Source organism: Erinaceus europaeus, chromosome 9, assembly GCF_950295315.1.
Source record: "Erinaceus europaeus chromosome 9, mEriEur2.1, whole genome shotgun sequence".
Classification (NCBI taxonomy): domain Eukaryota; kingdom Metazoa; phylum Chordata; class Mammalia; order Eulipotyphla; family Erinaceidae; genus Erinaceus; species Erinaceus europaeus.
The window spans coordinates 46340319-46367455 of record NC_080170.1 but is presented as its reverse complement, the minus strand read 5'-3'; the positions used below and the strand labels follow the sequence as shown (position 1 = coordinate 46367455).

The following is a 27137-nucleotide window of genomic DNA, read 5'->3' as shown; positions in this document are numbered from 1 at the left end:
ATTTGTTAGACATTCTTTTTCCCAAAGATTTTTCTTTTTACTTTTTCTAATTTCTTTATTGGGGGATTAATGTTTTACATTCAACAGTAAATACAATAGTTTGTATATGCATAACATTTCTCAGTTTTCCATATAACAATACAACCCCCACTAGGTCCTCTGTCATCCTTTTTGGACCTGTATTCTCCCCCCAACCCACCCTAGAGTTTTTTACTTTGGTGCAATACACCAACTCCAGTTCAGGTTCTACTTGTGTTTTCTTTTCTGATCTTGTTTTTCAACTTCTGCCTGAGAGTGAGATCATCCCATATTCATCCTTCTATTTCTGACTTATTTCACTTAACGTGAATTTTTCAAGCTCCATCCAAGATCAGCTGAAAACGGTGAAGTCACCATTTTTAATAGCTAAGTAGTATTCCACTGTGTATATATGCCACAATTTGCTCAGCCACTCATCTGTTGTTGGACACCTGAGTTGCTTCCAGGTTTTGGCTGTTACAAATTGTGCTGCTAAGAACATATGTGTACACAGATCTTTTTGGATGAGTGTGTTGGGTTCCTTAGGCTATATCCCCAGGAGAGGAATTGCAGGATCATAGGGTCGGTCCATTTCTAGCCTTCTGAGTGTTCTCCAGACTGCTCTCCACAGGAGTTGGACCAATTGACATTCCCCCAAAAAGGAGAAACTTATAAAGAACTTTTTTTTTTTTGTGCCTCCAAGGTTATTGCTGGGGCTCAGTGCCTGCACTACAAATCCACTGCTCCTGGTGGACATCTTTTTTTTTCTGTTGTTGTTGCTTCTGTTGTTGTTGTTGTTCTGTTGCTTCTGATAGGACAGAAAGAAATTGAAAGAGGAGGGGAAGACAGAGAGGAGGAGAGAAAGACACCTGAAGACCTGCTTCATTTCTTGTGAAGCAACCCCCCTGCAGGTGGGGATCCAGGGGGCTTAAAATAGGACCCTTGTGCCAGCCCTTGCACTTTATATTATGTGCACTTAACCCATTGTGCTACTGGCCTCCATCAAGGACTATTTCCAACAGATTAGCATCACATACTGTGTCCTCTGTGATGAGGCCTAATCTGTTCATTCACCTTCCCACCCAGTGTTAAATATTCAGAACATTTAAGGGGCAGGAAGGTGGCTCAGCAGGTAGAGCACAGGACTTGCATGCCTGTGGCTGCAGAAAGTTTGGAAGCAGGTAAGAGGTAGGCACACCTCTAGCACCAGCAGTGTGTTTTTCCTGACATGCTCAGGATGTCAGGTCTCTCAATGACCATTGTCACAGACAGGGCCTACCTCCTAGGCAAGAGGCCCCAAGCTGGGATTTAGCAGATACTACCTCTGACCACCAGCTATACACTGGCAGGGCCCCAAAGAGAAGCCCCTGTTATAATTAACTTAAAAAGGGTTTTGGGGAGCTGTGGTTCCTAAAAGGATTCACAGCGGGGAGCTGGGAATGGGTTTAAACAATACAAGGTTTATTAGGACATTACAAAAGCATGGGGCATATATTTAGATACACAAAATAAGCAGTTATCATCAGGGGTTAAGAGTACGCTAGGTCCATAAAGTCTGAGTATAGTTATCAAAAGTTTAATCCCATAAGATAAACAATTATCAGCTGAGGCAGTGTTGCTCATGGCTGTAGAGGGGTCTAAAAGTTTACCAGCTAACTGAGTCACATGTGTTTAGTTTCCAGGAGAAATAGCCATGGCGGATACCTGGTGCACCGCCATCGAGATGCTTCTGACCAGGAGAAGCAGCAGCCAAAGAGAGTGACCTGCTCTAAGTCAATGTTTTTTATACATTTCCTTCTTTGTTGAACCTCCTCAGGCTGACGTCATTCAGATGCTAATAGTCCCAAACTCCTGTTGGGGAAACAGGCCCCAGCTACAGGAGGCCCTTGAGATCACAACTTTTTGCTTGGTGGCATTTCTTCCAGTCTGCCCCTTGGTGGCTGCCCATGGGGACAGCTAAGATGAATTTATACATACTTTTCTGGTTGGACTTTTTTTTTTCTGTCATTGCCAGGGTTTTGTTACTCTGTGTAGACTATTTCAGATTGAAGACAAATGGAAAGACAGAGGGAGAGAGAGAGAGAGAAAGCTACCACAGCACTGAAGCTTCCCCCAGTGTGGTGGGGCCAGGCTTTAACATTGGGTTAAGTGCATAGCAAAGCAGGAGTCAGCCTTGATGGGATTTTAAAAGATGTATTTCTCAAGGCTTGGGAGGTGGCACAGCATTGAGCTGCAGGACTTGGATGCGTGAGGTCTCAAGTTCCAACCCTGGAACCTGTGTTAGAGTGATGCTTTCTCTTTTGCTAATGTACATATTTATGTTTAATTAATTTTATATTATTATTGATTTACAAAATAGTTAGATTTCAGGGGTATTTTTTTTTTCACATTTCCACGTGTGTGTACAGCTCACCATACCTGCCACTATAGTTCCCATGGTTTCCTGCCCTTCCCTCTGATAACCACCACAGTTTTTACAAGGTCTAAGAGGCAATTTGGTTGCTATTTTATCTATATTCCGCATACCGGTAAAACCAGTAATTTTCTTTACCTCTTCACTTAGCATAATCAGCTCTAGCCCCATCCGTTTTGTCACAAATGATATAAACTCATTTCTTAAATATTTCTTTAAAATGTATGTTTCTCCAAAAGTGATTGACAGTGGAAATATATACACATCCCCCAGAGTCACTGTGCATTTCACACACTTGCTTTCTTTCTTCTGACTCGTCAAATACCTGATTTTCCATGCTGGGGAGAAAGGGTGCAGCTGGTTGACCCAGACACCAGGAGCCAGGTGCCCCCTCTCTTCCCTGGTAATTACTGCTTTCAACTGGCCACCTCCTGTTTGCTCTGAGATGTGACCTCAGGCTTGCAGATTCCTTATGTTTGTTCTCCTTTGAAAGACTAGAAGAGTCCTTGAATCCAAGAAACAAGTGTTTGTTCTCTTTTGTAGCATTCTTTCACATTTCTAAACCTGACCAGGGATGTAGATCAGTGGCAGAACATATACCTGGCTTGCCTGAGTCTCTAGGTTTGCTCTCTGACACCCTCTCCAAAATTATTACAGATTTTTTATTTGCTTTTTTCCCCTTTTTGTTGCCCTTGTTGTTTTATCATTGTTGTAGTTGTTATTGTTATTGATGTTGTCATTGTTGGATAGGACAGAGAGAAATGTAGGGGAAGACAGAGAGGGGGAGAGAAAGATAGACACCTGCAGACCTGCTTCACTGCTTGTGAAGCCACTCCCCTGCAGGTGGGGAGCTGGGGGCTCAAACCGGTATCCTTACCCTTCCTTGCGCCTGGCGTCATGTGCGCTTAACCCACTGCGCTACTGCCTAACCCCCACTTGTTACAGATTTGTGGTGCTTAAATTGGGTAGAAAGAGCTGGTTGATAGCTCCTCCACAGAGAGCGCACCTTTCATGCTTGAGGTTCTGTGTTTGAGCCATGGCAGCAGGTGGGAACACCACGTGTAGCACCAGGCAAGTCTCCATAGATGGTGGAGCGGTAGCAGGGTGTCTCTCTCCTCTTTTTCTGTTTCTTCCTCTTTCTCATCTCTCTTTCTAAGGAATAAAGAGTGAAAGAATTGAGCCAGGGAGGCTGCTTAGCAGTGGCATTGCACATGTGTAAGGCCCTGGGTTCACGCCTCAGTGCAGTTAGAGGGAAAAAATAAAGAAGACCAAAGTGAGTGCAGGGAAGAAGTGTGGGCAGTGAAGAAAGATATTAAAGAGATACTGTGTTTGCTATGAACTCCACCCATGAAAACTGTGGGGCTGGGCTTCATAGGGAGTAATATTGGATGGACAGATTGGAGAGTAATCATCCTCAACAATTCTTCTTCTTCTAGCGTTTGCCTTTCTTCCGTAGCCAGTCAACAGCGTCAGGTTGAGCCTGATGTAAAGTTTCGAGACCTCCTTTAAATCTAGAGAGGTGGCAGTCGTTGACTATGTGGGTCATAGTCTGTCTGTAGCCGCAGGGACAGTTCGAGTCGTCTCTGGCTCCCCAGCGATGGAACATAGCGGCGCACCGGCCATGGCCTGTTCGATAGCGATTGAGGAGGGCCCAATCATAACGTGCTAGATCAAAGCCGGGTTGACGCTTGCAGGGGTCTGTGATGAGGTGTTTGTTCTTTACCTCAGCTGACTGCCAACTCTGTTTCCAAGAGTCTGGAACAGAGAAGTTCAGTGTAGGCGTAGGGGACCAGATTGGGTGACGAGATGTCAAGCGTTGGACAGGGTGGGTGAAGATATCCGAGTATATTGGCAGGTCCAGTCGAGCGTAGACGTGGGAAATGAACTTAGATGATGCTGCATCCCGACGAATATCTGGCGGGGCGATGTTGCTAAGAACTGGCAGCCATGGAACCGGGGTGGAACGGATGGTTCCAGAAATTATCCTCATGGAGGAATATAATTTGGAATCGAACAAGTGGACATGGGGGCTATGGAACCATACTGGGGCACAGTATTCTGCAGTGGAATAGCATAATGCCAGAGATGATGATCGTAGTGTGGAAGCGCTCGCGCCCCATGAGGAGCTGGCCAGTCTTGCAATGATGTTATTCCTCACGCCCACCTTTGCTGCAGTTTTTATGAGATGTTTGTGAAGTGACAGAGTGCGATCGAGAGTAACGCCAAGATAGACTGGCTGGGCTTCATGCTGGATTCTCGTATCGCCAAGCTTCACATTAAGCTCACGCGAGGCCGAGGCATGGTGTAGATGGAAAAAAGATGATACCATTTTTGCAGTGCTAGGGATTAGTCGCCATTTTTTACAGTAATCAGATATCAGAGACATGTCTTTCGTGAGTGTTTCCTCGAGGATGTCAAACTTTGATGCCTGAGTTGCACAGCAGATGTCATCAGCGTAGATGAACTTCCTTGAAGAAGTTTCTGGGAGGTCATTGATGTAAATATTAAATAGCGTAGGAGCCAGAACAGAGCCCTGGGGGAGGCCACTTGAGACAAGTCTCCATCTGCTAGACTTGTCACCCAGATGCACCTGGAATCTTCTGTTTTGGAGAAGAAACGATATAGTGTTGGCCACCCGTGGAGGCAGGCATCTTGAGATCTTGACTAGGAGACCACGGTGCCAGACCGTGTCATAGGCTGCTGTGAGATCAACAAAGACAGCACCCGTATTTAAATTCTCCTGGAATCCATTTTCAATGTAAGTTGAGAGGGCCAGGGCTTGTTTGCAGGTAGATCTTCCTGGGCGGAAACCAGCTTGGGCGGGTGATAGGAATTTCTCTGTAAGATGAGAAATACGTGACAGAAGCAGCCTCTCAAGGAGTTTGTAACACACGGAGAGGAGAGAAATTGGTCTATAGCTGGCGGCCAGTGTTGGGTCTTTCTTTGGTTTCAAAACCGCTATAATCTTCGCACGACGCTAAACTTTGGGCATAGACTCGACTCAGATTCCAAGATGTGGGACAGGAATGAAGCGAGCCACTTCTTTGCCACTTCTTATCCTCAACAATAATTGTAAGAAAGAGAGGAGAGAAAAGGAGCTAGCAGTGACTAATACTAAAGCATGTTGTTAGCATGCTTTAACCCTGTCTTTGCACACACACTTGTTTAATAACTTAGTTCATTTGATTCTCACCAGAACCAATGAAAGAGATGCCAGCACTGACCCCATTTTACAGAGAAAGAATCTGAGAATTAAGGTGTCAAGCATAGCCCAGGAGGAGGGAGAGTGGGTAGAATGCTGGATTTACAAAAAAGGTCCTGCATGTTCCCTAGCATTGAATATGATGCTAAAAACATAGCACAGTGATGCTATGTTTTTTTTTTCTCTGTCTTGTGACATATGTAAAATAAATATTAAGAAAGAAAGAAAAACATGTCCAGCAGTGAGGAGGTGACTGTATTTACATGACTGAGGTGCTGAGTTATACCCTCAGTACCTCGTATGTTAGGGTGATTCTCTAGTTGTTTCTCTCCCTCTTAAATAAATAAATCTCTGAAAAACAATCTTCCCCCAGCTATTCTCAGGACTCACTCTCTGACTTCCTTCAGATTTATGTTCAGAGTCTAGATTATTCAACAGCCTCTGCTGAGTAATGTATCTGTGGTGGTCTCCTCTTCTGTCTGCAGTCCCTTAAAAAAATCCAAAGATGTTTGTTGTTACACTGCTGGAGAGTAGTAAAGCCAGGATGTGCAGCCAGATACGCTAGAGATTCTTGAAAGTGTTTTGTATTTATCCTCCCTTCAACTAAAAAAAAAAAAAAAGGCTTAAAGCTTAATAAACTGTCAATAATCATTTTCTGCTTGCAAAGTAACACCCCTGCAGGTGGGGAGCCAGGGGCTCGAACCGGGATATTTAGCCAGTCCGTGTGCTTTGCGCCATGTGCACTTAACCCACTGAGCTACTGCCTAGCCCCCAATAATCATTTTCTTAGGAAATACACTGAAGTATGAAGCAGCAAAGAGCCAGTTTAAGATCCAATATTTAAAAAAGTAATAGTAATCTGATATGGAAATGAATATGCAGACAGCAAAAGCAGTACAGTCAAGAATATTGATAGCTGGAGTGTCTTATTGGCCCATGTGCCAGTTCTACAACTTGCTTCTAAGTCTGAGGTTATTTGAGAACTTTAAATTTATAAAATAATAATAATAACAATGACAAAATCCTGTGACTAACATGCCTAGAAAATGCAAGAGTTCTCTGGCCGCCTCTTTTTCATAATATGCTTGTGAACTTCTCAGATTTGTTGTGGCTAAATTGGGCCTGAATGTAAGGGTGTGTGTGCTCACGTGCATGTCCTCGGGTGCATGTAGGTATACATATGTGTTGGTGTGTGTGTGCATGTGTGTTGTATACATGTGTATGTAAATGTGGTGTGTGTGTGTTTGTGTGTATGTGTGTGTGTGTGTGTGTGTGTGTGTAGAACAGATCAGAAGCGTGAGGTTTGCAGCACGACTGTTACTTTACTCAGTCCAGAGCAGCAGCTCTCTCATCAGGGCCTACATGCAAAAAGTAGTGACTGCATGTCACAGCTGTCAGTCATGAGGTTATGAAGTGTCCCTTCTTGTCCACCCTCAATAGAAGGAAAGACGGTCCCTCGAGAGCTTGACCAGGGCACCTACCTCTCTGTGCACTCCTGCCAAGATGTATGGGTGTCTCTGCTGCCTGTGCCTGAAATTCCAAGAGGAAAAATGCCTTTCCCAGCAGGTGCCAAGAAGCCAGTGCAGTTTGCTTGACCTGATTATTATACCCTATTATTTGGAATTTGGAAAAACAGGCTGTGGAAAACCCCTTTCACTGTTGCTTTTCTGAACTACTCCCTCACAGTTTTTCATAAAGAACCAACTAATTAATTAGGGCCTGCCAGGAGAATGGGGTCTCCCTTGATCGTTCGCCAAGAATTTCCTGAAATCACTCAGTTCAATAGGTCCCAAATTGCACGCTCTTTAGCTGTGGTGCACAGAAACGATTTCTTCCTAGTGCGGAGATATTTCTGAGGCTTAGTGCTGTGACTCCCTGGCCTCAGATGCCATAAAGGAAAGGAAGAAGCAGATGGAGAAAAGAGGCCAGCTGAGGAGGGGCTTGTTTCAGGTCCAGCCCCAGATCTAGCTTCAGATCCAGCCCCTCACTGGAGAGGAACAAATCTCTGTGTGTAGCCTCTGAGTGGATCGGTGGGAGCTGGGAAGCAGGAACTGTGGGCTCAGTTCCTCAGCCCTCCTGGGTGGACTGGAAACCCTTTGTCATGCAGGCTGTATTCTCATTGCTGTAAGTCCCTGGTGCTAAAACAGACCTCTGAGGTCCCCAAGCTCTCGTATTTTTTTCCTTTCTTGAGACCATAATTCTTCCACCTGTGTATGCATTGTTAGTTTCCACTGCACCTTTCAGATAGAAGCTTATTTTATTTGGATTTTTTTGGTTTGGTTTCTTTCCAATTATATTTATTTTATTCCAGTTATTTTATCTTTTGGGGCTGGGGCCTAAACTTAGGGTCTCATACAGGGAAGGCTTCCCCTGGCACAGGAGGCTGGTTTTGCTTGTCTAAAATTTGGTTTCTCAGCTTTGGCATGGTTGGCACATGGGACCACACCAGTATTATAGGGCCAGTGGTGCATGTGGGGATGGTTTTAACATCCATGGCCCCTCCCTGCTTCATCCATGGACTCAACACCTATCCACCTGCATAGGCACAGGTATCTCCAGACAGTGTCTCTATCTCCTGGTGATGAATGAATCTTAGGAATCAGTTTTGCTTGGTATTCTTGGGTCTCCACTGGAGAAGGAGTAGACAAAGGGTGGGATCTGGCTGTGGGAGCTGGCTTAGAACATGTCATCTCTGGACTAACCGCTCCCACTGGGAACTGATTTTTTTTTTTTCACACTTATTTTACTTGTGAGCTAGAGATAGAAGGGGGAGAGAGGCCAGAGCTGCACTCTGGCTTATGCAGAACCAAGGATTAAATCTGAGACCTCACACATGTATTCCCAGTGCTCTGCCACTGCCTCACCACCTGAGCCTCTCAAAGGGAATATAGATATGTATATATTCCCTTTTGTTGCTGTTATTAGATAGGACAGAGAGAAATTGAGAGAGAACGGGAAGACAGAGAGTGGGAGGCACCTGCAGACCTGCTTCACCACCTGTGAAGCGACCCCTGCTGCAGGTGGGGAGCCGGGGACTCGAACCGGGATCCTTACACCGGTCCTTGTGCTTTGAACCATGTGCACTTAACCCGCTGCACTACCAACCGGCCCCTCAAAGGGAATTTCTAAAAGTGGCATTGGGTGAGAACAGTACAGGCAGCTGACCAGAGATACTCAGATCCAGAGGGCCCGCTGGCTAAGGCCGTGCATAATTAGGAACACGGCATCTGAGGAATGTTCGGGAGAGTCCATGTGCGCCCCACCCAGGTTGACTCTGCAGATTTTCCCAACTCGACACCCTGTCGGCCTCTAATTAGCCCTTTCCTCCCTGTGGAAGGTCACAGCCCTCGTAGGTCTCTCACATTCCAGGATCAGAGCTGTGGACCACCCAGGGTAAAGTTCTACATGTCTCCAGGTGTCCACCCTGTGTTTTCAGCAAAGTGCTGAGGAATTGTTTGCAATGCCTCAAAGAGGAGGAAGGAATTTAGGCTGGTCTCCTAGGGGGCACTGTGAGTTTAGTTTGAAAAAGGGAATAAAAGCCAGACACAAGTGTACTTGAGAACAGCCCTGGCCCTAGAGAGCACAGGACTCAATCAATCAAGGTCTATCTTCTTTCTGGGCAACTTTGTGCAAATTTTTAATAATCCCAGGAGCTTCTGATTCTGGGCCTTGGTGAGGACAGTATCACCGTCTGTGTCATAAACTGACAATATAGCATCTGGTTGTGGAATAAACCATCATGTTTTGGGGGAAGGATTTGGCCAGAGATGTCTTAACAAAATAATCTAAGGAGCCAGCTGGTACAAAATTTAATTCTACTGTCTTATACTCCACTTACTGTAGGACTTTTTGTTTTGAAAAAAAAAGGTAGCTAGTATATTTCACTGAAGCGAAGAACTCTGAGGAAGGAGAGGAAAGCAGGGATTAGAGAGACCTTGGGTGTCCTGGTGTATGATGGTGGAGAAGGACCTCAGCTGAGGGTGAGAATGTTCTGCAGACACTTATCACAGGGAGATGAGAAAGTGTATCCATGTGTCACAGCAACTTCACTGTAAACCATTAACTTCCCACCCAATAAAGTAATTTAAAAAAATAATACCTCTGGGATGGGGAGATAACTCACTTGGTCCAACACACACCTTGGCATGCTCGAGGCCCTGGGTTTGAGCCTTGGCACCACATGGAAGCACCATGTATGGCACCAGGGGAGGCTCCATGAATGTGTAATAGTGCTGTGGTATCTCTCTGTCTGAAATAAAAATGAGAGTGCTGAGTCAGAAGCAGTGGAATAGGCCTCAGAGCTACAATAGCAACATACAAGTATCTCAGTTATCAAACAGCTTGTATGGTGCAGAGGAAAGGTGCATGGCGGGAGCTTAGTGGTCCCTGCCTACCGTTTTCCCCCTGGGCACCTGCAATCTGCTGTCCTCATTCCTGTTCCTCCACATACATTTTCCATGTGAGAGCCAAGTAAGCTTTCAAAATTGTACCTCACAGGCTGGGTATGCAGCTCCATGGTAGTGCATGTGCTTTGTGTGAGTAAAACTTTGCATTCAATCCCTAGCATCCCATTTATAAAGAAAAATGTAACTTAGTTCATCTTCTCCCAAAGTTTAGAAGACTTTTTTATTCTTCTTGGTACTCACAGGACCTTTTCCTGGATTTCCTTCTAAGCTCTCTGACTTTAGTCCCAACTAGATAGCCACACATATCAACCTCTGTACTTTCTTCCTGCTTTATTACTTCCTTTTTAAAATAGTATTTATTATTATTACTTATTTATTTATTTATTTATTTATTTATTTTCCCTTTCGTTGCCCTTGTTGTTTAACATTGTTGTTGTTATTGACATCATTGTTGTTGGATAGGACAGAGAGAAATGGAGAGAGGAGGGGAAGACAGAGAGGGGAAGAGAAAGACAGACACCTGCAGACCTGCTTCACCACCTGTGAAGCGACTCCCCTGCAGGTGGGGAGGCGGGGCTCGAACCAGGATCCTTACACTGGTCTTTGTGCTTTGCACCACGCACGCTTAACCCGCTGCGCCACCGCCCAACTCTCAGTATTTATTATTTATTGGATAGAGACAGAAAGAAGCAGAGAGGGAATAGGGAGCGACAGAAAGAGAGACATCTTCAGCACTGCTTCACTGCTCGTGAAACATTCCCCCCATGGGTGGGGACTGAGATCTTGAACCTGGGTCCTTGCACATTGTAACATGTGTGCTCTACCAGGTGAGTCACCTTCTTATCCCTGTTTTATTATTGTCTGCTCTGCTCTTCTGAGCACTCTGTAATTATCTTATACTTTTACTTTGTTCTTCAAATGTCACACTCCTGTAGGTATTGTTTGTGGTTAGAATACTTCCCGCCTATGTGTCTTAGACCTCTTCCCTTGTCAGATCGGATCAATCTAGTTCAGCCATTCTCAGTGACTACATAATACCTTGTCTAACATTTCCTTTATTTCTTGAATTATTTCTTCCAGCCTCCCTTCCATCCTCTTCCTCCTCCTCCTCCTTTTTAAACATGCTGGGGAATTAACTCAAGGTCTCCTGCATGTGGTCATCCTGCCAACTTTTCTATTCATTTTTTACCCCTTTTGTTGCCCTTGTTGTTTTATCCTTGTTATGGTTATTATTGTTGTTGTTATTGCTGTTGTTGTTGTTGGGTAGGCCAGAGAGAAATTGAGAGAGGAGGGGAATACAGACAGACAGAGAGAGAGAGAGAGACCTGCAGATCTGCTTCACTGCTTATGAAGCGATTCCCCTGCAGGTGGGGAGCCGGGAGCTTGAACTGGGATCCTTATGCTGGTCTTTGTGCTTTGTGCCATGTGAGCTTAACCTCCGAACCCCTCTATTAATTTTTTTTTAAAAAAACGTAGTAGAGGATAAAGGGGGAGAGAACACGAGAGTAGAGCAGTGCTCCGTCATCTTTGAGTTCCTTCAGTGTCATGCATAGTGCTCCCATGTGGTGTTGAGGCTCTTATCAAGGGTCTCACACAGTAAGGCATGTGCTGAACTGGGTGAGCCGTTTCTCAGTCCCTATTTATAATTGTCACCTCTTACAACAATGCTGAAGTGCAGCATCCTTTTGATCACATCTCTGTGCACGTGTGCCTATTTTTCTGTGGGACAGATTCCGGGAATTGGGACAGCAAGGTCAAAGGCTATGCCCATCTGCCATTTTGATAGATGCAGGCTGCCATATTGCTTTCCTAAGAGACTTGATCAATGTGTGCTCCTGCCAGCAATGTGCCAGACTCTAATTAGCATTGTTAACTTTTTGTTTTCCTGCCTTAAGGGATATACCAGGATAATGTCTAATTTCACATCTTGATCCTAAGGGCTATTTCAATATTGTCTCGGTTTGTTTTCCCCTGGAGTCCTGCCTCCAGGTCATTTTGGGGGAGGGGGGAGGGGGGCGGGGGAGGAGTAGCAAAGGCCTCTGAGAGTTTCGTAAGACAAACGACACCGTTCAAAGAAAGCAGTTTCATCCATACACAGAAACCTGCTCTGTCTCGATGCCATCAGAACCCAATCAATAACCTGGGAAGCAGAGGGCCACCTGCCACTTACTACATGCAGAGACCTCTCCCATCCATTACCTGCATACCCCCTGCTGCTCTGCTGAGGCTCGAGCATGAGTGGATATCTGCCCCCGTGAGGCTTGATCTTGGCTTCTCAGACAGTACTCAGAACCATTGGTTTGGTTTCACTTAATGCCAAGAGGCGATCCAGATCTGGAAATAATAATTTCTCAGAGGTGGTTTTCCAAGTGCACAGGGACATATCTGTTCTCTAAGGGAGAAGGCAAACAACTTTGGATCTTGAAGGCCCATTCAGTTCTTCTTCTAGCGTTTGCCCTTCTTCCGTAGCCAGTCAACAGCGCCCATTCAGTAAGAGCTTGTAATAGACCCATTTCTTACAGAAAGGAACCTTCTTGCCTTAAAGCTTTTCCCTTGATTTACCTAATAAACTCTACTGCAAAGCCTGAGCTATTCTAAGTAAAAGACCTATAAGGTGAACTTTACTCAGGTAGGTTAATCATTCATGATGTGCAGAATCTTGGAGTTAAAAATAGAGCCAGATTCTATGCAAATGATGGCAGAGACACTTCCCCTTTATGTACCACCCAGTGGTTTATCTCCATCATTGTATCTTCTTTCATTTCAGTCCCCGCTGGCCTCTCCTCCACCCACTCACCCACCCACCCCATTATATTTAGAATTACAGTCTGTGGTTTTCTAAAATCATTCTCTCATGTGTTCTGAGTCTCAGCAAAGGGGAAACCAGTTCATGTCATATTTTTACATATATTTAGTTTTCCGTTTCTGTAGACAGAAGTAGGAACAAAGATTTTTCAATAATGGGCAAATACCAAGAATCTTGGAACCTGATTTGAGAGGGGGGAGGGCAGGGTGCATGGGGAATTTTCTAGGGGTATGGAGGTGCACTGCCGGGCCTAAAAGAGGCTCACAGGGCTGTCAGAAGTGACAGTCAGCGAAGAGACTCATAAATCATCTCCCGGCTGTGAAGACCAAGAGACTTCTGTTCTCCCCAGCTAAAATCAGTGGTGCAAATCAAATCAGCAGTGAGGAGAGAGCTGCAGTTGAGGGCTGCAGAAGCCAGATCCTCTTGTGGTGGAGATGGGGACACCTGGTGGAGGGACGGCTGGTCGGGGAACCGTTCTGCTTCCAGGGGAGCGTCTCAAGTGTGCAGGGTTCCTCTGCACCTGAGCTTGTTCAGGGGCCTCAGCCTGATCCCCACTGACCTCTGGGCTGTTGTCGGGGGGGACAGGAAATCTTCCTCTCTCCTGGGTCCGTTTAGGTGAGAGGAGATTGGCATCAGCCAGAGTGTCAGAAGAATAAAGCCAGAAGGAGTTTAGTTTAAGAGGTATTCCTCCAGCAAGACTGAGGAACTCTGTCACCACCTTAAACAACTCAGCTAAGACAGAGGAGGCTGGGAAGGTGATCGGAGAGGTGGAGCTGAGGAGGACAAACTACAGTGCTGCCTTCTCCCCTAGAATGAGCTAAGGCTTGTCCTCCTGCTGGTATTGTGAGGGAAACGGCCTCACAGAGGGAGGAAGACATGTTTCCTACAAAAGCCACCTGCTGCCAGAGCCTTTCTCATGAAATGATCTAGTTACCCAGAGATCTATTTGGGGGGTGGCAGATTGTGTCTCCCTACCAGGCATTGAAGGACACCCCAGCCCAAGCACCGTCAAGTGTAGCTTCCAAGGGCATATGCCTCCCTGAGTCAGAGGAATTCCCCCAAGAAGCTGTCTTTTTGTGGTGAAGAAAAAACTGGCCACAGGTAACTCCAGGGGTATTGTTTTTTTTCTGTTTGTTTTTCCTCCAGGGTTATTGCTAGGGTTCAGGGCCTGCACTAGGAATCCACTGCTCCTGTGGGCCATTTCCCCCACATTTGTTGCCCTTGTTGTTGGATAGGACAGAGCGAAATCGAGAGAGGAGGGGAAGACAGAGGGGGGAGAGATAGACATCTGCAGACCTGCTTCACTGCTTGTGAAGCAACCCAGGGATATCATTTTTCACTGCTTCTCCCATAGTGATAGCAGGGAGTGGGCTTGGGCTCTGGAGAGGCCACGGTACTGGGGAGCCCATACCCTGTGCCGAGGTCTGCGGGTGTGTGAGGGCAGGCTGGGGGGGGGGGCAGAGGGAATGGCTCCCTGTGTAGAGCAAGATAGGCCTCTTCTTCTTTTTTATTTATTTATTCCCTTTTGTTGCCTTTATTGTTGTCATTGTTGTAGTTATTATTATTGTCGCCATTGTTGGGTAGGACAGAGAGAAATGTAGAGAGGAGGGGAAGACAGAGAGGGGGAGAGAAAGATAGACACCTGCAGACCTGCTTCACCGCTTGTGAAGCGACTCCCCTGCAGGTGGGGAGCTGGGGGCTCGAACTGGGATCCTTACTCAGGTCCTTGCGCTGGGTACCACCTGCATTTAACCCGCTGTGCTACCGCCCAGCTCCCCTTCTTTTTTTTAAATACATATTTTTTAAAAAATTTATTTACTTATTCCCTTTTGTTGCCCTTGTTGTTTTATTGTTGTAGTTATTATTATTGTCATTGTTGGATAGGACAGAGAGAAATGGAGAGAGGAGGGGAAGACAGAGAGGGGGAGAGAAAGACAGACACCTGCAGACCTGCTTCACCGCCTGTGAAGGGGCTCCCCTGCAGGTGGGGAGCCGGGGCTCGAACTGGGATTATTACACCCAACTACAGCCCAACTCCCAACAAGCCTCTTCTGCAGGTAACAAGTGGTGCTCTGCCTGTGGGGGGTGGGGGTGGGTAAATGCTCCTGTTCTTAACTCTCAGCTCTAAGACAGTTTACTGGATTACCCTGACATTTGCATGCATCTGAGTATAGATTTTTCTGAGCACAGTCTGTGTGTCTTTGCACTGTAGCCTGAGCTTCCTGGAGGTGGGAGAGTCTTGCATGTCCTCATGTCCCCCTCACACCTGACACAAAGCCTTCACGGTGATAAATGCTTGTTAAATCCTCCTTACTGAGTGGCAAAGTTTCTGCGTGGTGGCTCGTGAGGATGGTACCTTTCGAACTACTGATTTTTTAAATATTTTATTTATTTATTAATGAGAAAGATAGGAGAGAGAGAAAGAACCAGACATCACTCTGATATATGTGCTGCTGGGGATTGAACTGAGGACCTCACGCTTGAGAGTCTCGTGCCTTAGCCACTGCGCCACCTCCCAGACCACATCCGAACTACTGTTTCACCTTCTGCAGAGGAATGCTATTGCTTAGAGCTTGGTGCCTTCCTCCATAAGCTGGAGACTTGCCCTATTTAGAATGTCCACAAGGGAGTCGGGTGGTAGCTCAGCAGGTTAAGCACACATGGCGCAAAGTGCAAGGAACGGCTTAAGGACCCTGGTTCGAACCCCCAGATCCCCACCTGGATCCCTCTCTGTCTTCCCCTCCTCTCTTCACTCTCTCTGTCCTATCCAACAACAACGACATCAACAACAACAACAATAACTATAACAATAAAAAAACAAGGGCAACAAAAGGAGAAAATAAATAAATAAAATTAATTAATTTAAAAAATTAAAAAAATACTTTATGGAATGTCCACAACCCCCCCCCCCACCTTAGTGCAGTCTGAGCTCTCCCTCAGTGCACACAGTTTAGAAGTGGTGACAGAAAGGGTGGCGTCTCCTTGCAGCTGAAGGGGAGATGGAGTGGGCCTCAGAGCTACAAGCACAGCATTTTCTCCATTAGCTTCCTGCGAGAGGAGAGTGGAGCACACATGCCAGCTGAGTGGCTGGGAGGCTGGGAGCCAGATATGTGTGTCCTGTGTGGCTGGCTGGTAGTTCCAGTGCAGGCTGTGGGAGGCATGGCTGGATTGCTTCCCCATGGCCAGAAGGAATAGTGAGCCCCCAGAGTCTGGCTGGGGCTCCTCCTCCCTGGGAAAAGGAACACAGAGGGCTGGTGAGAGCAGAGTGTATTTGGCTTCATCCCTCGGGCAGAGCTGATGGACAGAAATAGACCATATCTTGAGAAGCCTGGCATGAAGTGAAATTCCAGGGCCTCGACAGCATCCAGGCCACTAGGCAGCCTGCCAGCATCCAGGCCCTACTAGGTGGAAGTGAGGGTGCTGTGGAGGAGGGAGGAAACCTTCCTGAGTGGGGACCAGCACTGCTGCTTATCTACCAGTCATGTCCTCTCATCTGAGAGCCTGTTAGAAACATGGCTCTCGGGGGCCAGGTGGTGGTGCACCTGACTGAGTGCACATGTTACAGTGCCCAAGGACCCGTGTTCCGTGTTCGAGCCCCCAGTCCCCACCTACGGGGAAAAGCTTTGCAAGTGGTGAAGCAGGTCTGTAGGTGTCTTTCTGTCTCCCTCCCTCTCTATCTCTCTTCCTGATCTCAATTTCTGGCTGTCTCTATCCAATAAATAAATAAAGATAATAAAAAAGAAACACAGCTCTCAGGGAGTAGGGAAAGACCAGAACATACTTTACAGGGCCTTCCAGAAACTCTGTAATGAAGATAAAGAGGTTTTTATTTTTGATCTATTTTATTTAGTTAGTTGTTTTTATGAGAGACCAGCACACCTCTCAGCTCTGGCATATGTGGTACCAGGGATCAAGCCAGGAGCCTCTGGATTGCAAATCCTATGCTCTATTACTAAACCAGCTTCTTGCTAACATGATTTAAAAAAGAAAAGGGGGGAGTCGGGCGGTAGCGCAGCAGGTGGTGCGAAGCGCAAGGACCTGTAAGAATCCTGGTTCGAGCCCCTGGCTCCCCACCTGTAGGGGAGTCACTTCACAGGCGGTGAAGCAGGTGTCTCTCTTTCTCTCCCCCTCTCTGTCTTCCCCTCCTCTCTCCATTTCTTTCTGTCCTATCTAATAATGACAGCATCAATAACAACAACAACAATAACTACAACGACAGTAAAAAAACAACAAGGGCAACAAAAGGGAAAATAAATAAATATATAAAAAAATTTTAAAAAAGGCAAATCAATGTAAACATTTGTGAGGAACCCCACCTGCACTTGGGAGGCTTCACAAGCAGTAAAGCTAGTCTGCAGGTGTCTTTCTCTCTCTCTCTCTCTCTCTCTCTCTCTCTATCTCCTTCTCCCCTCTCAAGTTCTTTCTGTTCTATCAAATAAAATAGAAAGGGGGGAGAGGAAAATTTGTGAGGAACAAAGTATTTATTCTGATGAAGTCCTGTCCCTGCACTTGAATGACCCGGAACCAAACCCTGCTCTCTGGCTCCATCTAGTGGCTCTTAAGCCGGTGCTTATTTTATTTTTACTGTCGGGGTCTCACATAAACTTGCACCTATGCAATTTCAACACTCAAAGTGGACTCTTGTACTTTTTTTTTTTCGAGATATAAGATTAAAGACAGAGAACAAGAGTGAGGAAGAGAGGAGAGACACCGCAGCACTGCTCCACTGCTTGTAAAGCTTTCCTTTTATATGCTGCTCCCATGTGACAGCTGGGTCTCAACCTGGAGTTCATAAACTCCAGGGAGGGGGAGATAGAGAGGGAGAGAGAAAGACACCTGAAAACTAGCTTTACCACTCGTGAAGCCTCCCAACTGCAGGTGGGGTTCCTCACAAATGTTTACATTGATTTCCTTTTCTTTTTTTTTTTTTTCCTCCAGGGTTATTGCTGGGCTCGGTGCCTGCACCATGAATCCACCGCTCCTGGAGGCCATTTTTCCCCCTTTTTGTTGCCCTAGTTGTTGCAGCCTCGTTGCGGTTATTATTGCCATTGTTGACGTTGCTTTGTTGTTGGATAGGACAGAGAGAAATGGAGAGAGGAGGGGAAGACAGAGAGAGAGGGGGAGAGAAAGATAGACACCTGCAGACCTGCTTCACCGCCTGTGAAGCGACTCCCCTGCAGGTGGGGAGCCGGGGGCTCGAACCGGGATCCTTACGCTGGTCCCTGCGCATTGCGCCACGTGCGCTTAACCCACTGCGCCACCGCCCGACCCCCTTCCTTTTCTTTTTAAAATCATGTTAGCTAGTTAATGCATGACAAAGTGAGCTCTCACTCACTGAGCTATGTCTCGACCAGGGAGATCCTTGGTTTTTTTTTTTTTTTTTTTTTGCCTCCAGGGTTATTGCTTGGGCTCAGTGCCTGCACTATGAATCCACTGCTCCTGGAGGCCATTTTCCCCATTTTGTTGCACTTGTTGTAGTTATTGTTTTTGTTGTCATAGCTGTTGTTGTTGTTGGATTGGACAGAGAGAAGTCGAGAGAAAAGGGGAAGACAGAGAGGGGAGGAGAAAGATAGACACCTGCAGACCTGCTTCACCACTTGTGAAGTGACCTCCTTGCAGGTGGGAGCTGGGGGCTCTCACCGGGATCCTTATGGGGGTCCTTGTGCTTTGCACCATGTGCACTTAACCCGCTGTGCTATCGCCCAGAGGTCCTTGTTCTTAATGCTTCTAAACACACCAGCTGAGTCAGCATAGGATCTCTGACACTGCATTAATTCCCAAATTCTTTTTTATATTTTATTTTATTTTATTTCGGATAGAGACAGAGAGAAATTGAGAGGGAAAGGGGAGTAGAAGAGAGAGAGGGAGGAAAAGAGATACCTGTAATACTGCTTTATTACTCATGAAGTCTCCCCCTTTCAGATGGGGACTGAGGGCTTAAATGTGGGTCTTTGTACATGGTAACATGCACTCAATCAAGTGAACCACTGCCTGTTCCCAGTCCCCATGTTTTAAACCCTTTCATTCTGGGGCTGCAATCTAATTCCAATACCTACCTGTTGAATCACTCTTTGCTTTGAAAATTGGCTCTGTCTGTTTCAGTGTGAAGAAGGCTGGGAAAGAGGCCTTAGAGAGCTGAACACACAGGTTCTGCTGGTCACCTTTACTCCACACCTTCCCTTCTGTGTAAGCTGCTTTTTCCTTCTCTTTTGTAGAGAGAGCCAGGGACTACCTGCACAAAACTGGAAGGTTTATCGTGATTGGTGGCATCGTGTCTCCAGTTCATGACTCCTATGGAAAGCAGGTGGGTATCGTCCTCTCCTCCTCCACCCTGAATGCTCCCTGGCAGGAAACTGCCCCACTGCCACCTCTGCTGATATTCCTGGAAAGACAGACTGCCTGACATGGGGCATTGTGCTCCTGTCTGGACCATAACCAAGTCTGAGTGCCAGTGTGAGGGTGGCAGCTGGGGGAACAGCTGCCCACAGCAGGCGATGCTCGAGCCGGGCCAGAAAAACATTACCAAGCAAGAGTGAAGGCTCTACTGAGGTCCATGTGCCACTGTCAGCGTGACTCATCACTAAGCAAGCCTTTCTGGGATTTTAGGACAGAAAGGCCTTGACCTTTTATAATCTGATTGAAAATCCCAGTACCTGCCTCTTGTCCTGGAAAACACAGAAACTCCTCCAGCGTTTGCTTTCCTCCCATGGATACTCCTTGAGGTCCCCCTTTATCAGTCATACAGGGCCAGGAGTTCATTGGAAGAGATTAGTTGATGTTGCCAAGTTCATCCATCTTGGTGGGGGCTTTTCTGCTTGGTTCAGCAGGTGGTGGGGGGATGGTCCCCTGACCACCCTTCTTTCCTTTTCTGTCCCTCCATACCTCTGTGCAACCAATGGACAAGTCCAGGGTTCATGTCTGGCTCCTTTGAAAAGTGGCCACACTTTCCCAGTGCTCTGGTTGGGGGTGGTATCATGGGCACTCTGGGCAGGGACAGAGGGGACCTCGCAGTGACCAATCTGCTGCTTCCCAGGGTCTCGTGTCCAGCAGGCATCGACTCATCATGTGTCAGCTGGCCGTCCAGAATTCCGACTGGATCAGGTAGGAGGGGGCTGACATCCTGAGGGGGCCCTGGACTTCCTGATGAGAGTGGGAGGGAGAGTTCAGGCAGTGATTTGGAGTTAGGTAGGGGCTTAGAGGAGTGGGGGGCCCTGGGGGTGCAGATCTTAACCTCATGGAACAATAATTCCATGATTTTTCAGAACTGGGCTAATAGACAAACCTTGTCATTTTATTTATTTATTTTTATGTAAGAGGATGTGTGGGAGAGGATCAAAGCACTGGTCAGCTCTGGCATATGGCAGTGCTGGAGTGTGAACCTGGGGCCTCTGGCACCTTACACATGTGAACCCTATGCTCTGATGATGAGTTCTCGCCGTGGCTCGGTATGGTGTTACCTTTTTGACCAAACTAGGGAACCCACAAAGCTAACTCAAGGCTCTCAGTGCTTTTCGTCAATTTTGACATCTTTGGATTCAAGCGTATTCTTGGGATTCCTCAAATAGTCACTGGATTAAAACTCTTCATTTGGAGTCAGGCAGTAGTGCGCCTGGTTAGATGCACATGCTGCAATGTACAAAGACCCAGGTTCAAGCCCTCTGTTCCCAGGAAGATTCGTAAATGGTGAAGCAATGCTCTAGGTCTCTTTCTTTCTCCCTCTCTCTCCCTTTTCTCTCCATTTCTCTCTGTCTCTGTCCAATACATAGTAAGTAAATAAAACATTTTCTAAAAACTTTGCCAATTCTAAATGTAAAAAAAAAAAGAAAAGAAAAGAAAAATCAGCTGAGTGTCCCAAAGTGATCTCAGTTCTCCAAATTCTCATTGCCCCAGGAGAGTGGGGTAGTGAATGGTTATTCCAGCACCTTCTCATCACACACATGCCTCCTGCCCAGCGTTCGTCCCACTGCCCTCCCACCACCACCACTTTCAGGATGAGGAAAAGCCCAGGTGGCTCTCCTCATGTTAATGAATGCTCATCTTTCAGGGGGTGCCCTTTGATCTTAACAAGTGAGGGCGAGCTCCAAGGATGGTGCTACTCAGGCATTTACTGTCTTCCTACACAGTCCCTGCCTGCACTGTTCACCTCTTGTCCACATATAATTAAAGCAGATTTCTGCTAATTATGCTCCTCAAAGTTCCCATAGCTGTAATTTGCATCAGACTATGGCATTAAAAAATATACAGGAACACACTGTTTGTGCTGTGACCCCCCCCCCATGAAAAAAGAAGCAGCATCTGAAGTTCCCTTAGAAGGGGGCTCTACTGCTGAATTATTGCTGCAGGTTTACAAGGGTGCTTCTGCTGTGACTCCCAGTTTACAGCGGGGGAGACCGAGCACTGGGAAACCATCTCACTTTCCCAGAGCCAGTGCTGGTATTGGGATCTGGCCAGGGAGGGACCAGCACATCATCTGCTCTTCCGAACCTCTTTCACACCCCTCTCATTCTATGGAGGGGAAACTGAGGCTCAGGAAGACATCTCTAGCCCATGCTTTATCTGACTCACCTTCTTCTTCTTCTTCTTCTTCTTCTTCTTCTTCTTCTTCTTCTTCTTCTTCTTCTTCTTCTTCTTCCTCTTCCTCTTCCTCTTCCTCTTCCTCTTCCTCTTCCTCTTCTTCTTCTTCTTCTTCTTCTTCTTCTTCTTCTTCTAGCGTTTGCCCTTCTTCCATAGCCAGTTAACAGCGTCAGGTTGAGCCTGATGTAAAGTTTCGAGACCTCTTTTGAATCTGGAGAGGTGGCAGTCATTGACTATGTGGGTCATAGTCTGTCTGGAGCCGCAGGGGCAGTTCGGGTTGTCTCTGGCTCCCCAGCGATGGAACATAGCGGCGCACCGGCCATGGCCTGTTTGATAGCGATTGAGGAGGGCCCAATCATAACGTGCTAGGTCAAAGCCGGGTTGACGCTTGCAGGGGTCTGTGATGAGGTGTTTGTTCTTTACCTCAGCTGACTGCCAACTCTGTTTCCAAGAGTCTGGAACAGAGAAGTTCAGTGTAGGCGTAGGGGACCAGATTGGGTGACGAGACGTCAAGCGTTGGACAGGGTGGGCGAAGATATCCGTGTATATTGGCAGGTCCGGTCGAGCGTAGACGTGGGAAATGAACTTAGATGATGCCGCATCCCGACGAATATCTGGCGGGGCGATGTTGCTAAGAACTGGCAGCCATGGAACCGGGCTCAACCTCTATGTCTTGCCAAGTCTGTCAGGTTTTTCAAGCTGACCTGAGGTCTTTGGAAGGCACCAATAAGGGGGAAACGTGAGAATGGAAATCAAAGGAATGTTCTGTCCTGTTGTTCTAGGGTGGACCCATGGGAGTGCTACCAGGACACCTGGCAGACGACCTGTAGCGTGCTAGAACACCACCGGGACCTCATGAAAGTGAGGAGTGTGGTGCCTGTGTGTGTGTGCGTGTGTGTGGGGGGGGTGGGGGGGTAAGGGGGCCACAGTTCTGTGGCCAGGAAAGGCACAACTGCCTGCAGCCCTGGGTCTGTCTCCCACTCATCAGCCTGTGGGGAGAACAGGTCCTGGGCAGCATGAGGGAGGCTGCCTCCTTCCTACAACCCCCTCAGTTGGGCTCTGGTAGGGGTTTTGCCACCGGATCTGCTTTGGGCTGTGTGTTTTCCTGCAGCAGCTTTAAGGTGGGAGTAAGGTCTTAGAAGGTGAGAGGAGGAAACCCGGAAGAGAAAGGCAGGACAACAGAGGGATACAAGGAGAAGGAACATACACCTGGCTCCTCCTACCCCCCACCCCACCCCATTTGAAACCAGTCCCCTTACTGGACCTGTAGTTCCTGCTTATGTGTCTCCCGACAGAGGGTATTCTGATCCCTTTTGTATTGATGGGTAAAGGAACGCAGAGAGGTGAGCCTGACTGTGAGGACACACGGCAGCTACTCCGTGAGCACAGATGGGGTTTGAGGCTGGGAGGGTGGGGCACCCTAGGGTGGGGAAGCATGTTAGAACTGGCCCCACTCAGCCAGCAGCACAGGCTAGAATGGGCAGAGCAGCTACCACAGGTCAGTGCTAGTCATCACCTCCCACTGGGACAGGGAGCAAAGTAGAGCTTGGGCAGCAGGAAGAGGTTTGTCCGTCCTGTCTGCCCCCCCCCCTGCACCGCCCCCCTCGCCCCCCCCCCCTGAGCAGCACTCAGAACCACACGGTTCTTCCCTCCATCTGGAGGAGCTGTCAGCAGTGCCTGATCACTCCACACTCCCCCAGCTCTGTGACATCACACCCACAGTCTGGTCTCCCTCCCCACCTCTCTCAGAACCCGTCACACACCCAGAGCCTCCCCTGGTCCCCCCAAGAATTTGGACTTGGAGTGGGGCCACCCTGCTTCTCTGTGCTAGTCTCAGCAGCAGCAGTGAGAGACCTCCCACAGTCCCGTGTGGAGGAGGCAGGCAGGCTGCAGCGGCAGACACATCTAAACATGCAGGTTTAGTTCTCACCCTACATGTCAGCAAGGAGGTCCTGTGGGCTGGACTCCTAGATCCACAGACTCAGAAGGGAAGGGCCAGCTCTCTGCCCTCCTCAGTGCTTAGTGAACACTCCCTCTGGGTTCTGGCTCACACTTGCCCCAGCCACGGGCACCTCCCTCCCCCCCTCCCAGCACCTGCTGTGGTCCTGACACAGCCCTCTGGCCTGGAAAGGTGGCAGGTGGTGACAGTGCCAGATGTTGACAGAACTTCTCTCAGCCCTTTTACAAGAGACAGGACCCCATTTGGGTCCGAGGAATTGGACTGGGAGGGCAGACCCCCGTGATGGGGTTGGCAGTCACAACCTCTGGCAGGTACTGATCTGGTACTCTCGGCACTGCGCACACACCTACCTGCTTGGTTGTCCCAGACCAACCCCGTAGGCAGATAGCTTTGAGGCTCCAATCTGGAGTTGAGGATCAGCAGAAAAGCCCACATACTTGATCCCTACTTTCCTGCTGCCATGTGGAGCAGTGGGATCTGGAGCCCACCCTTGGAAGACTCACAGTCAGGCAGGAGTGGTTGGAGGCAATCAGAAATGCTTTTTACCAGCCCCTTGGCTCATGCCACTGACTGCGCTTCTCCTTCCCCCAGCGGGTGACAGGCTGCATCCTCTCCAACGTCAACACACCTTCCATGACACCAGTGATTGGACAGCCCCAGAATGAAACCCCCCAACCCATCTACCAGAACAACAACAACGTGCCCACCACCAAGCCCACAGCAGGTAAGGGCAGGGTTCCTCAAATTTCAGACTCTCCCTGAGGGCTTGCTGAAATCCACAGCAGTGCATAGCTCTGGAGAAGCTCTGGGGCTGTGGTATCTCTCTCTCTCTCTCTCTCTCTCTCTCTCTCTTTCTCCCTTCTCTTCTTCCAAAGGAAAAAAAAATGTCATCCCAGGAGTGGTGAAATTGCACATTCACAAGGCTCTGGCACTGCAAAACAAATAAATCAGATTATATTTTTAAAAGAAAACAGCAATACACCCTTTAAATGCAGACCGTGATCATTCATGGCATGCAGATACTACATCTGAATCATGCCCATTTAAAAAGCAGAAGAAAGTAAATGTGCCTAAAGGCAAGAAAGGATTAGCTTAAGAGGTGGGGTTATAGATGCTTCTGATTTTCTTTTAAAAATATTTCCCTCTTCTATATTTTCCAATTTTTTTAAACAGTTTCTCAAACATGATAAGAGATTCTGGTGTAGGACTCAACTCACCTGTGTCTTAGACTGTGAATGAGAAGGAGTGTTTGCTGTCATGTTTCTGTCTTTTCTGTCTACCCTCCTCTGCCTACTCCCCAGCCTCCCCCAGGGCCCCTAGAACCGTACCCAGGTGCTTACCTAGGGGTGGGAGTGTGTGTGTGTGGCGGGCGGGGCTGGGGGGTGGGGTGGGGTCTGCTGTACTCAGTTCTGCTCTTCTGCCCTGTCTTGTTCTCTCCTGTAGCCAAGATACTGGGGAAGGTGGGGGAGAGTCTCAGCCGGATCTGCTGTGTGCGCCCGCCCGTGGAGCGATTCACCTTCGTGGGTAAGGAGACAGGGCCAGCTTTCACTCCTTTGTCCCCCTTTCCATTCACCCAGTAAAGCCACACCCCACACGCAGCTACTGTGCAGTGACCACTGGCAGAGCAGTCATTGAGGGGACAGATGTGAATTGAATTGCCACTTGGTGCCTACAATGCTCTGCTGTTAGGGGAGCCCAGAGGCATGACCAATGTGACCCAGGGTTTGAAGAACACCTCCCCCACCACCTCCCCTCTTTAAGACTGTCCACTCGGGGGTTGGGCGGTAGCACAGCAGGTTAAGCACATGTGGCACAAAGCGCAAAAACCGGCGTAAGGATCCCGGTACGAGCCCCCCGGATCCCCACCTGCAGGGCAGTTGCTTCACAGGCAGTGAAGCAGGTCTGCAGGTGTCTCTCTTTCTCTCCTCTCTGTCTTCCCCTCCTCTCTCCATTTCTCTCTGTCCTATCCAACAACAACGACGTCAACAATAACAATAATGATCACAACAAGGCTACAACAACAAGGGCAACAAAAGGGGGAGAAATGGCCTCCAGGAGCAGTGGATTCATGGTGCAGGCACTGAGCCCCAGCAATAGCCCTGGAGGAAAAAAAAAAAAAAAAAGACTGTCAATTCTCCTCATGTGTCCAGATGCTTAGAGGTGTGCAAGGGGCCCAGAATCTTCCCTCAGGTAATAGAGATCAGGACACCTGCTGTAAAGGTTGAGAGCACACACCCTTTCCTTAATTCTTTCCATTTGGGGTTTGTGGGCTGCTCCCTTAGTGGCTCGATATGGACAGGACTGTCTGAGTCCTCAAGGCTCATTCTGCAAGGCTCAGATTCAACCCTGTAGAAGAGCTATAGGCCTGGTTTCACTCTTCTCATTCCTGAGGGCTGACTTCTGCCATTTTTGAGGTTTCCTGTCCTGGGCATCTTGGCAGGGAGCTGAGAGCGGTTGAGAAGGGAAGAGAAGGGACGGGAGAGCTGCTCACTCTTAAGCATGGGTCAGAAACATTGATTCTCCATGGCTCCTGCCACCTCCTGCCAAACCCTGAAGCTCTGTTTTCCTTGTTCTGTGAACAAAGACCCCCTCACCTCCCCCTTGCCCCCATCCCTGACCCCGCCCCCACCCCCACCCCGCCCCAGGAGAGGAAATCAGCTCCTTACAGTCCTGCTGTGTTCCGAGGCTTGAGGGCTGTAGCCAGTCTCTCTAACTACACAAAGGCATGGAAGGCAGGTCCCCAGCCAGGTGCTAGGTTCAGAAAGCTCAGAGACAAGTGACTCCCAGCCCCCAGGGTGCCCCCTCCCCAGGTCTCACTGCCTTTCTCTCTCCATGCATCCTGCTCAAATGTCCCCCCCCCAACCAACCCCCCCCCTCCGGGCTGGGCATCTGTCCCTAACACTTCTGTGCTTCTCTCCTCCCTAGATGAGAATGCCAACCTGGGCACAGTGATGCGATACGAGGAGATCGGTGAGTGTGGCAGGGACCTTTGGGGACACTGAAAGCCACAGTGGGGAGAGGTGGGAGGGAGAGGCTTGGAGCCCCGGAATGTGTGCACTCAAGAGCCAGGTCAGGAAATAAAAGTTAAAAAAAAAAGAGTTGGGGGCACACAAAACTCTTCATTTTCTAATGACTTTTATTCTCTTTATTTCCTCTGCATCCACGCAAAGGGATCAGCCTGAACTCCTCAAGGGCAGCCTGGGAGCCAGAGCCCCACTGGCCAGCTGCTAGGAAGGTTCCTCACTGGCAGAGCTCACATTCCAATGTCTATTCCTCTTCTTCCTTGTTCCAGAAACCGCTTATTGTAGGGCTGTGCTATTTGGTGCTTCCCACCATTCCAGAAGCAGGGCGGGAAGGGGTTCCCTGAGGAGATGGGTGGGCTTCCTGTCTACAGACCTTACACTCAGAGGTCCTGGGACTCCCATGTCCCTTTCCTTTCCAAGGGCACACCTGGAGGAGAGAAAGGCATGCTATCCCTAGAAAGTTGTGCTGTCCCTCTTCAGTCAGCCTCTGGGCCCCTGCACAGCTGGCTGCCCATGCAAAAGGCTGTCCTGCTAGTCTCTCCATCCCCCAGGGAAATCGTGGCTGCCCTTCAACAACAGGTCCAGGCCCCGCCTTGTTTCTGGTGGCTTCGCGTGACAAATCCATCTGTTCAGGCCCTGCCTGAAAAGGTGGACAACCTATTCTTTCACTTGTTATGCTTTGGCTTAAACAGAAGAGGAGCAACACCTTGTCCTTGAGTGGGGAAGGGAGGCCCT

The 27137-nt window shown here is 48.1% G+C and overlaps 1 protein-coding gene across 2 annotated transcripts in view; it reads left to right on the top strand.

Moving 5' to 3' along the window:
* NMNAT2 (nicotinamide nucleotide adenylyltransferase 2) overlaps window positions 1–27137 on the top strand; it is a 113153-nt gene that overhangs the window by 68432 nt on the left and 17584 nt on the right. For both annotated transcript variants that reach the window (XR_009551577.1, XM_007523820.3), the window contains exons 2-7: window positions 19061–19149; window positions 19879–19946; window positions 22202–22280; window positions 23971–24103; window positions 24823–24903; window positions 26305–26349. Coding sequence is in view for 1 of the 2 variants with exons in the window: in XM_007523820.3 (XP_007523882.1) it covers window positions 19061–19149; window positions 19879–19946; window positions 22202–22280; window positions 23971–24103; window positions 24823–24903; window positions 26305–26349 (495 nt within the window). In the remaining variant the exon portion in view is untranslated. The remainder of the gene's footprint in view (window positions 1–19060; window positions 19150–19878; window positions 19947–22201; window positions 22281–23970; window positions 24104–24822; window positions 24904–26304; window positions 26350–27137) is intronic.